The 14,958-nt window shown below is 42.6% G+C and overlaps 1 protein-coding gene across 4 annotated transcripts in view; it reads left to right on the top strand.

The window, feature by feature from the left end:
- The window catches only part of SLC25A38 (solute carrier family 25 member 38), a 95,516-nt gene that overhangs the window by 25,810 nt on the left and 54,748 nt on the right, over positions 1-14,958 (top strand). For all 4 annotated transcript variants that reach the window (XR_012235299.1, XM_073592807.1, XM_073592808.1 and 1 more), the window contains exon 4: positions 5,656-5,824. Coding sequence is in view for 3 of the 4 variants with exons in the window: in XM_073592807.1 (XP_073448908.1) it covers positions 5,656-5,824 (169 nt within the window). In the remaining variant the exon portion in view is untranslated. The remainder of the gene's footprint in view (positions 1-5,655; positions 5,825-14,958) is intronic.

Genomic DNA, 14,958 nt, shown 5'->3' with positions numbered 1-14,958 from the left:
GTATCGATCACCACCACGAGGTATGGAACGCAAGGAAGTGTCCAGGCGGGGGGATGACGTCACTGAACCGCGACACATTTCACGAGCAATGCAGGCTGTGGGTGATTTACACAGCCGCACTCCTTTCTCAAGGACAGTCACTAACCAGTCAGTGATAAAGGAAGGGAAGGGGGAGTGGTTGAAATTGAGTATGCTGTGAGTGGATGGCACATGTGAGGGGCGGCGGAACAGGATAATGGACGGCCGGGACATGAGCATGGATAGTGCATGTGGGAAAATTTTTTTTTTATATATATATACGCACTTGATCATATACACTTGGGCACAGGTGAATCGAACATGAATAAAGGCAAAAAACATAGGGGCAGAAAACAAAAAACAGAAACAAGAAACAACAAAAAAAAGAACCAGAAAATGAAGGGCTAGGATAGTGTGCAGATGTACACATGTATGGAAAAACAACAATATTATTAATAATAAGTAAGGTATAATGACTGTGGATGGTTGGTGTGTGTAAATAGTGGAAAGGGATGATATGCATGGGGCAATGGTCATGCTTATGCTGGCGTGTCTCCGCATAATTCTAGCACATGAAATAATATACATTAGGAGCCTGATATGCACATATAGGAAGCCATCATGGGGGCACATTATGATTGTGGAACATACTAATATGAAATGGTGGGGAAAGAAGGGGGAATCATACTTACGAGTACCCACCACCCCCGGGGACTCATGAGAAGGATGTGGACTAGAAGGCCAATCTATAATAGGGGAGGAAGGGATAAGAACAATTTATTGGATGATACAATAGGAGAGTTAAAATAAACTAGATGGGCTATGGGGGTGTAGTATGCACTATATGAATTATAAATTGATGTGAAATTGTATGTAAAAAATTATTCATATATATTCTATTACATATGGGTTTTCATTTGAGACAGGAAATGGATAAAACAATTACAAGATGGTGGTTATTTCTATACACTCGTTGATACCTCTTGGTGAGAGGGCGTCCAAACAGTAGATCCAATATGTTTCTCTTGCACATAGTTTTTTAAAACGTTCGGCTGTCAGGAGAGATCTCGGGATTTGTTCTATTATCCAGACTTTTAGGCCCACGGTGGATCCTTGGTGGGCCATAGCAAAGTGTTTGAGAACACTATGTGGGTCTGTGCCACCCTCAATGAGCCTTCTGTGTTCCCCAAAGCGTTGTCTGAGTGGTCTGATGGTTCTAACCACGTAAATTAGGTTACATGGACATGTGAGGGCATATACAACGTATTCAGAGGAACAGTTGTAAAATTCCTTTAGCGTATAAGTCTTTTCTTTAGTAGAGAAGGTTTTTTGGCCATGTTCCACAAATTTGGCAGATCTTGCAGAGCACTTTGCGACACTGATACATCCCTGTTATCGGTATCAGGATGGGTACAGGAGGTGGGGCAACAGTCGGTTTTATTTTGCTGGGGGCAGTTTTGTTCTTGAGGTTGGGGGCCCTACGGTATATGACTCTTGGATGTGGTGGAAGGATAGTTTTCAGGTGGGGGTCTTGTAGTAGAATGTTTCAGTGCCCAGACAGTATTTTTTTCCACTTTCTTAGAATAGAAGGTGGTGATGAACCTGCTGTGGTGGTGATGAACCAATCTTGTTCGGATTGGTTAGTTTTGGAGCGTTTTCCGTGGCGATATAGATGGTATACTTCATCTATATAGCTCTCAAGATATTGTTTGTCGAGGAATTTATTTTTAAGGGGGACACTGAGTTCGGTATAGTCTGTATCTGTGTGTATGTGTGTGTACACACACACATATAATGTGTGTATGTGTATATATATATATATATATATATATATATATATATATATATATATATATATATATATATATATATATATATATATATATATATATATATATATATATATATATATATATATATTTTTTTTTTTTATTCTAATCTCTATATAATTTAGTAATTTTTTTTTTTTTTTCCCCACATGCACTATCCATGCTCATGTCCCGCCCCTCTATAATCCTGTTCCCCCTCACATGTGCCATCCACTCACAGCGTACTCAATTTTAACCACTCCCCCTCCCCTTTCTTTATCACTGACTGGTTAGTGACTGTCCAATAGCTTGAGAAAGGAGCGCGGCTGTGTAAATCACCCACAGCCTGCACGCTTGTGAAACGCGTCGCAGTTGTGACGTCATCTCCCCCCCGCCTGGACACTTCCTTGCGTTCCATACCTCGTGGTGGTGATCGATCCCACAGCGGCCGCTTAAGAACGAACACAGATGGGCCGAAGGGAGCGACTCCACTGAGGACAGCCCCATATTTTTGGGAAACTATCCAATGCCTTCTTTTTAACTACAAAATTTGAGTTCATTATATGAAATACTTACTGTATATTAAAATGTGTTAAAAATCTGCACCCAGAGGCGCCTCTTCTCCTTCTCTTTCATTAAAAGTAGTTACTCACTTGTGCATGAATTTTTAATTGAATGTAATAAAAAGATTGGATGTAGGAGGAGGAATTTATAGTATATAAATTAGTACATCGCACCACTCAGCATAGTCTTTGATACCGCCCTGAGGGAGGGGTGAAACGCGTTAGCTGACTGCGGGTGGTGACGTTATTGATGCAAACTTGCGGTTTGACAATTTACTTGCATTTCTTCATGCACAAGTGTGTAACTGCTTTTAACTTTGCCAATTATTTTAATTACACTATTTGGATCTTTTTTGCCATCCTTTTTATGTCCGCCTATGAGTAAAAATAGTGCGTTACGGCACACCACTGAGGAACATAACCAGCAAGGAGGATCACAAGTTCCAGCGTATCCAGGACAATATAAAGCACTTGTGACTCTTATAATATAGGAGTCCACTGAAGGGGCCCACGCTTTATTTAACCACATCCCTACCCGCCTATAGTCAAATGACGTCCACAGATGGGATCTCCCATCCTGGGTGGACGTCATATGACGGCCTCGGGTTCCCGGGCGCACGCGCCCGCCGCGCTGCTCGGGACCCGGTGCGTGTGCCCGACGGCCACGATGTCTGCCGGGCACCCGCGATTGCCTGTTAACCGGGCCGGACCGTGGATCTGTGTGTGTAAACACACAGATCCACGTCCTGTCAGCTCAGAGGAGAGCGATCTGTGTTCCCAGAACAGCGGAACACTGATCGGTCTCCTCCCCTTGTACGTCCCCGCCCCCTACAGTTAGAAGCATTCCCTAGGAAACACATTTAACCCCTTGTGTCCCCCTAGTGGTTAACCCCTTCACTGCCTGTCACATTTACACAGTAATCAATGCAATTTTATAGCATTGATCGCTGTATAAATGTGAATGGTCCCAAAAATGTGTCCGATGTGTCCGCCATAATGTCGCGATCGCCGCTATTATTAGTTAAAAAAAAAAAAATTTTTTTTTAAAAATGCCATAAATCTATCCCGTATTTTATAGACGCTATAACTTTGACGCAAACCAATCAATATATGCTTATTGCGATTTTTTTTTTTTTTTTGTTACCAAAAATATGTAGAAGAATACGTATCGGCCGAAACTGAGGAAAATTTTTTTTTTTTTTTTTTTTAAATTGGGATATTTATTATAGCAAAAAGTAAAAAATATTGTGTTTTTTTTTTTTTTTTTTTTTTTTTTTTTTCAAAATTGTCGCTCTTCTTTTGTTTATAGCGCAAAAAATAAAAACCGCAGAGGTGATCAAATACCATCAAAAGAAAGCTCTATTTGTGGGGAAAAAAGGACGTCAATTTTGTTTGGGTACAACGTTGCACGACCGCGCAATTGTCTTTTAAAGTGCAACAGCGGTGAAAACTAAAAATTGGTCTGGGAAGGAAGGGGGTGAAAAGGCCCGGTATTGAACCGGTTAAAGAGACAACACTTGGCACTTTAAAAATTGCACAATTGATATCACATTCTGCATGTATGAAGATACAAGGGTATGGACTAATTTATGAATGACACATGTTTGTTTATGTATTTTATGTTATTTTTTTTTTACATCAGTTTTTTCAATTTCTTATTGCAAATGCTTTAATCGCGAGTACGCAAGTGGGGATTTGTTTTTATGTAACTAGGTAGCGCTCAAAACGCCTATGTATGTTATTTAAAGGTACAGTACCTCAGCAGCAGCCAGTGATTTTGTTAATTCACATTGGTTAACATCCTAAGCGCGGGAATATATACGGTAATTAGTTCAAATATGATTTTCTGCTACATAAGTATGCGGCATGTAAGACATTCACCTTTTTTTTTTTTTTTTTTTTTTATCGCATGCCTAGCCAATAATAAGCTTTACTTATGCTAGACCTCTATTGTTAAGAAAATCTTACCAGACAGTGGATGACCTTTTAGAATTTTGATCTAGTGTTTAAGTGTTTCTGTTCTGCATTTGAACACTGCTTGTCTTGTCCCTGGCCTATTTCCACCCCAAACCCCAGCCTTTTTCTATCCAATGCCGAGAACCTCTTTAGGCACCACAGGATGAGACATTGGATTTCAAAGTTTCAGCAAGTGGTGTTATTTATTTTACTTATTCATTCTGCTTTTTGTTCCAGATAACGAGTCGGAGGCACCTTTCACACATGAATAACGGACATCAGTGCATCACTATGGATAAACGGATGATCATCCATTTTTTTAATTGGATCAAAGCCCTATTTTTGTTCTGTTGGGGGAAAAAAAAAATGGAAAGGATGTTAAACAGATGTAGACGGACAAATGATCTGTTTTGCATTGATAGTGGATGTAAAAAAACTGATGTAAAAACTCATGAGAAACTGATAAGTAGCTGATGAGAAATTGATGTAAACTTCATCCGTTTTTTTTCTTTGAAAAAAATGTGACTGAACTGATGAAATGAACGGTCCGAATGTGTGAAAGGGTTATAGTGAATCTGAGTCTTGGAAAATAGATCACTCAAGGAGCTCTCCAAGACAACAGTGAATCGATATTTCCATAAGAACTAAGCAGATGAGTATTTAAAATAATTGTTAGTATTTTATGTAGATGGGAGGAGCCTTCTTTCCAATTGTCAAGCTGGAGGATTCATGGTACAAGTAGTTAACCAGAAAAATCTAATTTTATTTTTGAAAACTTGATTATGTAGTACAAGATGTGTTTAGTAAGATTTTATTAGTTAAAGTGGTTTTAAAGGCAGAAGGTTTTTTATCTTAATGCATTAGGATTAAAAAAACTGTGTGCAGCAGCCACCCTAATACCTAAACCTCATCTCAATCCAGTGATGTTGCATGAGAGCCATGAAGTCCGGGGACTTTCCCTCCTAACTGGCTAAGACACAGCAGTGGGCGCCATTGGCTCCCATAGCAGTCCATCAAAGTCAGTGAGCCAATGGCAGGGATGCCCCCATAGCAAGCTGCTAGCTATGGGGGCACTCGGCAGGAGGGAGGGACCCAAGAAGAGAAGAATCGGGGCTGCTCGGTGCATAACCACGGCACAGAGCTGGTAAGTATACCATGTTTATTTTTAAACAAAAAAAAAAAAGAGACTTTGATATCACTTTACGGGACTACATAAACCATTACCTGTATGTTGCTCTGGTTATGGTATCCACTTGCAGTTTGAATTTCACTTTCAAAATGCTAAAGAATTTCTCTTTACTCTCTTTCAGAGTGGTAACTACAGCTATAAAAGTGTATTTGGTGCAATGGGGAGCATATACAGGACTGAAGGTCCTCGTGGCCTGTTTAGTGGTCTCACTGCGACATTGCTCCGAGATGCTCCTTTTTCAGGCATCTATCTGATGTTTTACACCCAAGCCAAAAAAATTGTTTTTCAGAGTAAGTATTAGAAACCAGTGTTTCATTTTTCTAAAATATATATATATATAGTGTGTGTATGTATGTATATGTTGTAGGGCATCAGACTCAATGCAGGGGACATACTCAGTTTCTTTAGGAAAACATGTTTAATACACAGGATATTTCCAAACAGAAGAAAAAGGCATCTTGCCATCAAACAAAAATAAACTTCTGATCTACCGAGCCTTACTGTGTCCGTAGTCTGACTAGTCCTTGGTTTTTAGTAAGTGTCCTTACAAATGCAAATACTTTTATCCAAAGTCAGGGATAAGCAGCCATGTTCGTCGTTGCCTCCTCACATGGAGACACACTCTCTCTCTTCCTGAGAGCAAGGACCAGCTGCCTTAATCAAGACCTGAAAAGAAAACCTTAAATTGCGGTCCACGGACTTGAGTCTGTCCCACCTAGAGCTCTATCAGACTCCCAATAAAACCAGCCCCGGAATGGACTTTGCCAATACAGGGTAAAGAACTATTCTTCTTTACCCTGAAGTCTTTGCTGGTATTACCTTATATTGCAAATCTAAGAATCCGTGGAGGAACATATATCCCATCAATCGCTTTTCCTGTTGTTTTAACCTGTTTCATAGGCACCCCGCTACAATGTGTGTGTATATACAGTATCTCACAAAAGTGAGATACTTCACATTTTGTAAATATTTTATTATATCTTTTCATGTGACAACACTGAAGAAATGACACTTTGCTACAATGTAAAGTGGGGAGTATACAGATTGTATAATAGTGTAAATTTGCTGTCCCTTCAAATTAACAACACACAGCCATTAATGTCTAAACTGCTGGCAACAAAAGTGCGTACGCCTCTAAGTGAAAATGTCCAAATTGGGCCCAATTAGCCATTTTCCCTCCCCGGTGTCATGTGGCTCGTTAGTGTTACAAGGTCTCAGGTCTGTTAAATTTGGTGTTATCGCTCTCATTCTCTCATACTGGTCTCTGGAAGTTTACCATGGCACCTCATGGCAAAGAACTCTGTAAGGATCTGAAAAAAAGAATTGTTGCTCTACATAAAGATGGTCTAGGCTATAAGAAGATTAGCAAGACCCTGAAACTGAGCTCCAACTTGGTGACCAAGACCGTACAGCGGTTTAACAGGACAAGTTCCGCTGGGAACAGGCCTCGCCATGGTCGACCGAAGAAGTTGAGTGCACGTGGTCAACGCCAGGTTGTCCTTGGGAAATAGATGCATGAGTGCTGCCAGCATTGCTGCAGAGGTTGAAGGGGTGGGGGATCAGTCTGTCAGTGCTCAGACTATATGCCGCACACTGCATCAAATTGGTCTGCATGGCTGTCATCCCAGAAGGACGCCTCTTCTAAAGATGATGCACAAGAAAGCCTGCAAACAGTTTGCTGAAGATAAGCAGACTAACAACCTGGATTGCTGGAACCATGTCCTGTGGTCTGATGAGACCAAGATAAATGTATTTGGTTCAGGTGGTGTAAAGCGTGGGTGGTGGCAACTAGGTGAGGAGTACAAAGACAAGGGTGTCTTGCCTACAGTCAAGCATGGTGGTGGGAGTGTCATGGTCTGGGGCTGCATGAGGGCTGCCAGCACTGGGAAGCTCCAGTTCATTGAGAGAACCATGAATGCCAACATGGTCAAAAAGGGGATAAAGGACCTCAGCCCACTGGTCCTGGGGAACCCCTTCAAATGCCAACATGTACTGTGACATACTGAAGCAGAGCACGATCCCCTCCCTTTGGAAACTGGGCCGCAGGGCAGTATTTCAACATAACGACCCCAAACACACCTCCAAGATTGGAGGTGCCTGCTAAAGAAACTGTTGGTAAAGGTAATGGACTGGCCAAGCAGCTCTCCAGACGTAAACCCTATTGAGCATCTGTGGGGCATCCTCAAACGGAAGGTGGAGAAGCGCAAGGTCTCTAACATCCACCAGCTCCGTGATTTCGTTGTGGAAGAGGACAGTGGGAACCTGTGAAGCTCTGGTGAACTCCATGCCCAAGAGGGTTAACGCGGTGCTGGAAAATATTGGTGGCCACACAAATTATTGACACTTTGGGCCCAATTTGGACATTTTCACTTAGGGGTGTACTCACTTTTGTTGCCAACAGTTTAGACATTAATTGCTGTGTGGTGAGTTATTTTGAGGGGACAGCAAATTTACACGATTATACAAGCTGTACACTCACTACTTTACATTGTAGCAAAGTGTCATTTCTTCAGTGTTGTCACATGAAAAGCTATAATAAAATATTTACAAAAATGTGAGGGGTGTACTCACTCTTGTGAGATAGTGTATGTATGTATATGTGTGCATATATACACACATCTTGTTCACATCTGAAGAAGGGCGTAAGCCCGAAACTGTTATTTGGAACGACAAGAAAAGTATGTAATTTATTACATGTAGAATTAATACATTTTAGGTGCAGCAATCCCTGGACTTCTTTTCTTTTTTATATATGGCCTTTGGGAAGGCTTGATTGCTGGCATTAGGACGTATACCGTGTGCTGTCTACCACACCTGTGAGTGTGTGTGTGTATATAATAATATTATACTGTAGGGTTCAATATTGAGTTGGCCCACTCTTTGCAGCTATAACTTCAACTCTTCTGGGAAGGCTGTCCACAAGGTTTAGGAGTGAGTCTATGGGAATGTTTGACCATTTTTCCAGAAGCGCATTTGTGAGGTCAGGCACTGATGTTGGATGAGAAGGCCTGGCTTGCAGTCTCCGCTCTAATTCATGCCAAAGGTGTTCTATCGGGTTGTGCAAGCCAGTCAAGTTCCTCCACCCCCAAACTCGCTCGTCCACACTATATTGCCAAAAGTATTGGGCCACCCCTCCAAATCATTTGGTGGAGGGGGATTATGGTGTGGAGTTGTTTTTCAGGGGCTTGGGCTTGGCCCCTTAGCTCCAATAAAGAGAACTTTTTTAAGTGGATGTAATCCCTCACATATACCCAGTGAAGTGAAGTGAACAGCCTCAGATAATACACAGAGATAAAACAAATCTCCCTACATAAGTTTTATATGTATATCTGCTGTCTTCAGCTTTATATACTGTTTAGAAAGTGAATGTCCTGTTCGAATTTTCTCTTCCTGGTTCCCCTGTAGGAGGGGATTCGTGCTAGACACTGTGAGACATCTGATTGCAAGACAGGCACACACCCCCTCCCCACACATGCAGAGGTTGCCTGTGAATAGTTTAGCCGTCTGCTAATAATCTATTTTTTCTTATCGTACATCATGGGACACGGAGCCATAGTAGTTAATATGTGGGTTATAGGCCACCTTCAGGTGATAGACACTGGCAACACCCTAAGACAGGAAGTCCACTCCCTATATAACCCCTCCCACTACTGGGAGTACTACAGTTTTTTCACCAGTGTCTAAGGTGTTCGTCACGAGTAAAGATGTGCTGTGCTGAGCTCCACTGAAGCAATCCTTGCTGGGGCTAGCTATGCAGCCGGATCCGTTCAAGGTGTCTTTTAGGCCAAATTGAATGGTGACCGGGCCTCGTATCCAAAGAAACAAGGTTTTGCATGTGACACTTCTCTCTTTAGAGAGCTGTACCCCGGGATCCAATACTTTGGTATTTTAAAGGAATAAAGTTTACTGGCGGGTGCTATTACAGGTCCAGGAGTGTGGGTTCCCCGAGGGTCCCCGGTACCTGAAGGTTTGTTAACGGAACCCACCAGACACCCTCCACCTGGGTTGTACTCTCCCCCTCTTCACGAGGCTTAGTGTTAGGAGAGGGCCAAAAAAAAAATATCAATCAGCGGTGCCGTTTTTTTCTTTCACTGCCCCTACTCGGCGGCGGCTTTCAGGTCTCCACCTCGCCATCCCTCCCCTCACAATCCGATCTCGTCGGATCGGAGGCCCACGCTTGCGGGAAAACTCTTTTTTTTTTTTTAAAAGAAAGAGGGGGGCTAAATGCGACGGAGGGGGCAGTGCTTAGCGCGGCATTGGCGTCCTCCAACGTCCGGCGCGAGAATATGCTTTTAAAGCTCCATTTGTGGTGGTGCAAGCTGTCGGAGGGACACAAGTGCAAAGAGGGGCATGAAAGAGGTTTGGTGACACAGGCATTTCCTATTGACACATTTACTATTTGCATCAGGCTGAGCATTAATAGCAGCAGCAGTGGCTGGACCATTGCTCAAGCAGTGGATGCGATCCTTCTGATAGTACCTTTTGCTTTGTGCATCGGGCTATGGTCGGAAGGGGGGGTAAAAAACACCTCAAAAATGGGCTCAAGAGACTTCTTCAGCCACAAAAAAGCCTAGAACCATCTCAAAAAAGATGGCATCCTCCCCTGAGACTTTTGAAAAGGCCAGTCAGAGTGATCCATCAGGGCCGTCAGGTGTTGCAGCTGCTTTCAGCACTGCAGCCCCTGTCTGTATTACTGAAGAGGTTTTTTCCTTAACCATTTTAAGCTTGGAGCAAAAGATTGATGCTTTAATCGCATCCCAGAGTGAGTAAGTGCGATAAGTCCCCTTCCATTTCCCAGGACCTTCAAACTGAGGAACAAGGGGGCGAGAGATTGAGTTTCTCTCAGGGGACCAGGAAGATGACTCCTCTTTTGAAGAGTCAAATATGGAAGGATCAGGTTCACAATCTGAAAGATTGATGGTGCAATCCCTTACTGAATTGGTCCGCTCCACATTCATGCTGCCATTAGCTGAGTCAGTCGATGAGCCCACTTCTTGTTTGGGTTCGCTAAAGCCTCCCCAGGCTATTCATGCTTTTCCTATCCATTTAATGCTAAAAAAAACTTATGTATTCTGAGTGGGATCACCCAGATAAAAGTTTTTTTTTTCCTCCAAAAAAGTTTTCAACACTTTATCCTATGGAGGAAGAATTTATGTTCAATAAATTTTTATTGTTTTCATACAGTTTAAACATAAAAGAACAAAAACTGGACTGTACTCCAGACAATAGGCGAACTGATCCAGTAAAGAATTGAAATGTGCGAACATCAATATAATGCATTCCATTACATACATATAAATGACTTGAAAGGGTGTCTAAGACATTATGAACCTAACATAGTGCTAATAGTTGAGTGACTGCCCACCCTACCGGCTTGGATGCCCCTATGGGATCCTGCTGCATCCAAAGACCGAGGGGACAGGAGTATCTATGTAAGGCTTCAGAATCTAAGTTTTTTTGAATACTTTCAAGTGTTTGACTATCTATTGTACATACCGGTATTCTAAAGTCTTGGTTAACACATGGAATGGTTATCTCAAACTAGGAGTAGAGGAGAAGAAAGGGGAGAATCCCATGAAAGAAACAGAATAGGGGAAAAGGGGGGGGGGGGGACGACAAATTGTTGCGCTGTGGGCCAGGAGTCTCTATTGTAGCTGTCTAAAGTGTGTGCTAAACTACCTTCTGGGAGGGCCGGGTTGTCAAATAGTGATGTGAGAGGGCTCAGTTCGGTGGACAGTGAGTATGTCTCCCTTCTTCGGTACCAAATCGCCAAGGCATCTCTGGTGAGAGGAGATAGTAGTGGAATAGATTTGAGTCTTATCGAAGCCCCAAAGGCGTGCCCTGAGGTCGTTCCAGGACAGATCTTGTTCCACTAAGGTTGATGCTTTGATCAAGGGGCGGGGGAACCACTCCAGTATTCGGGAGATTACAGCTGAGTTATGGTACAACTCAAAATCAGGTAGGCCCACTCCCCCTTTGGAGGTGGGGGCGCATAAAAGCTTTTTTTGTAGTCTGGGGTGGCTCCCCCTCCATACAAACCGAATTGCCATAGAGCGAAGGGCACGGAAGAAAGCAGATGGAATAGCAATAGGGAGCGCTTGGAATAAATATCATTTTGGAAGTATATCCATTTTTAATGTGCTCATGCGACCAAACCATGAAACCGGCAGGTCTTTCCGGTCCACAGAGAGGCGTCGTAGTTTATTTAGAAGTGGGCTAAAATTTAGGGTATAAATCTCCGATGTGTCTTTGGGGATGGCTGTGCCTAGATATGAAATGGAGCGCGTCTGCCATTGGAATGAGAAGTTGGATTTAAGGGAAGTAAGGGTATGTTGTGGTAATGAAAGATTCATTGCTTCTGTTTTTTTAGAGATGTTTAACTTATAATTACTAAAATGACCGAACCTGTCGATTTCAGTAAGTATAGAAGGGATGCTAATATGGGGTTGGGTCACGTAAAGGAGTAGATCATCCGCGTATAGAGAGAGTTTACAGTGGGATGAGGGAGTCTGAATACCGTGTATATTTGGATTCATCCTGATAGCTTTGGCTGAATGTTCGATTACTAGGGCAAATAGAAGGGGGAAAAGCGGACAGCCTTGCCTCATGCCATTAGCAATCATACATTTGTCTGATTGTGTACCGTTCACCAAGATAGCGGCCGTCGGTTTAGCGTAAAGGGATATGATGCATGCTAACATTCTAGGGCCTAACCCTATCTGGGAAAGGGTTGAATGAAGGAAGGACCAACTGACCCTATCAAAAGCCTTCTCTGCATTACAGGAGAGAAGGCAGGTCGGGATTTGAGTAAGTTGAGCATATGCTATAAGGTGTATGGTTTTGGTGGTGTTGTCCCTAGCTTCACGGCCAGGGACAAAGCCCACCTGGTCTCTGTGTATAATCTCAGGTAGGAAGGGTGATAGTCGGTTAGCTAGAATCTTGGCATAATGAAGGGTCCTTGCCTGGTTTCGGGATTACTACAATTTGTGCTTGGAGTAAGGTTGTAGAAGGGGCTATCGTCCCGTCTATGTCGGTGAATGCCTTCGCTAGGAGGGGTGACAATAATAGTGGAAATGTTTAATAAAAATGTGGGGAGAACCCATCCGGACCGGGGCTCTTGCCATTTTTGAGGTTTTTATAGCCTGTATAAAGTCCGTATCGGACAAGGCAGCTTCCAAATCTTCAGATTCGGAAGGTGGGATGGTGGGGAGGGCAGTTTCTTGGATGTATGCAGGGAGATCTTGCACAGGGATACTGAAGCGGGTTTGGATGATGATGTCTGTGAAAGTAGATTATATAGAGTAGTATAATATTGGCGTAATTCCTCGGCTATGGTCGAGTTGTTCAGTAATTTCCCGTTAGTGGCTGAATGGATAACAGGAATAGGTTTCCTAATTTGTCGAGGATGTAGCGTATTTGCTAAGTGTCTGCCACATTTGTTAGCTTGAGAATAATAAGCGAATCGCCCTTTGTTCCTTGCCACCAAAGAACGCCCTGCGAAAATTTGTAGAAGGTCCCTCCTAGCATTAGTCAGGTCTAAATGTGTGGACGTGTCAGGGTTCTGTTTGTGGGAATCCAGGAGGATCTATTTTTGCATGTCGGGATCCTTCCTTCCTAAACATAAGTGGATGGGGGCATGATCAGACCAAAGAGTAAGGCCTATGGAGGCATCCGGTTCATAATCCAGTAATGATTAGGATACGAAAATGTAATCCAGTCTGCTATAGGACGTATGTGCGGGGGAGTAGTATGTGTAGTCCCTGGCGGAAGGGTGAAGAACGCTCCACACATCCACCAGGGAGAGTTCAGAAAGGATTGTTCGCATTTTAGTCAGAGAAGCTGGGGAAACAGAGGACTTACCAGTTGATGTATCAAGACGAGGTATCAAGGCGGCATTGAGATCTCCTCCCAGGATCATGTTGGTCGTGCCAAAGCGTTTCAGGCGAGATGTCACCGAAGAAAGAAATTGTTGCTGATCCTGATTGGGAGAGCATATGTTAATGACAGTATAAATCGTATGCATATATGACAGTTTAAGGAAAACATATCTCCCTTGTGGGTCTATATAAGAATCTAGCACCTCTGGTGTAAATGTAGCGTGAAAAGCAATGGAGGCCCCTTTGGCTTTTGCAGATGGATTAGTACTGTGGAACCAAGTAGGGTATTGCTTATGGAGGAAATGTGGGATAGTTTCAGACCTAAAGTGGGTTTCTTGAAGGAGGAGAATTTATGTACGCAGCTTATGGAAGTGGTATAATATTTGCCTTCTTTTCTCTGGGGTATTAAGGCCCCTACAATTCAAGGAGGAGACCTTTTAAGGAGGGTTGTGCTGCCATGAGAGTGAGAATGTGAATGGAATGTCAGGCTGGATATACAGTGGGGATCGAAAGTTTGGGCACCCCAGGTAAAAATGTGCATAACGAAGCCAAGGAAAGATGGAAAAATCTCCAAATGGCATCAAATTACAGATTAGACATTCTTATAATATGTCAAAAAAAGTTAAATTTTATTTCCATCATTTACACTTTCAAAATTACAGAAAACAAAAAAATGGCGTCTGCAAAAGTTTGGGCACCCTGCAGAGTTAATATCTTGTACTGCCCCCTTTGGCAAGTATCACAGCTTGTAAACGCTTTTTGTAGCCAGCCAAGAGTCTTTCAATTCTTGTTTGAGGTATCTTTGCCCATTCTTCCTTACAAAAGTCTTCCAGTTCTTTGAGATTTCTGGGCTGTCTGTCACGCACTGCTCTTTTAAGGTCTATCCATAGATTTTCAATAATGTTGAGGTCAGGAGATTGTGAAGGCCATGGCAAAACCTTCAGATTACGCTTCTTGATGTAATCCCCCGTTGATTTTGAGGTGTGTTTAGGATCATTATCCATTTGTAGAAGCCATCCTCCCTTTAACTTCAGCTTTTTCACAGATGGCATCAAGTTACCATCCAAAATTTGCTGAAATTTTATTGAATCCATTTTTCCTTCTACTCGTGAAATGTTCCCTGTGCCACTGGCTGCAATACAACCCCAAAGCATGATTGATCCACCCCCATGCTTAACAGTTGGACAGAGGTTCTTTTCATTAAATTCTGTGCCCTTTCCTCTCCAAACGTACCTTTGCTCATTCCGGCCAAAAAGTTCTATTTTAACCTCATCGGTCCACAGAACTTGTTTCGAAAATGCCTCAGGCTTGTCTATATGTTCGTTTGCAACGTTCAAACGCTGATTTTTGTGGTGAGGACGTAGAAGAGGTTTTTTTCTGATGACTCTTCCATGAAGACCATATTTGTACAAGTATCTCTTTATAGTGGAATAGTGTACCACAACTCCAGTGTCTGCCAGATCTTTCTGGAGGGATCGTGCAGACAAACGTGGGTTTTGAATTGCTTTTCTCACAATCCTGCGAGCTGTTCTGTCTGATATTTTTCT

Source organism: Aquarana catesbeiana, linkage group LG07, assembly GCF_042186555.1.
Source record: "Aquarana catesbeiana isolate 2022-GZ linkage group LG07, ASM4218655v1, whole genome shotgun sequence".
NCBI lineage: Eukaryota > Metazoa > Chordata > Amphibia > Anura > Ranidae > Aquarana > Aquarana catesbeiana.
Note: the sequence above shows the minus strand (reverse complement) of the source record. Positions and strands in the feature narration are given on the sequence as shown.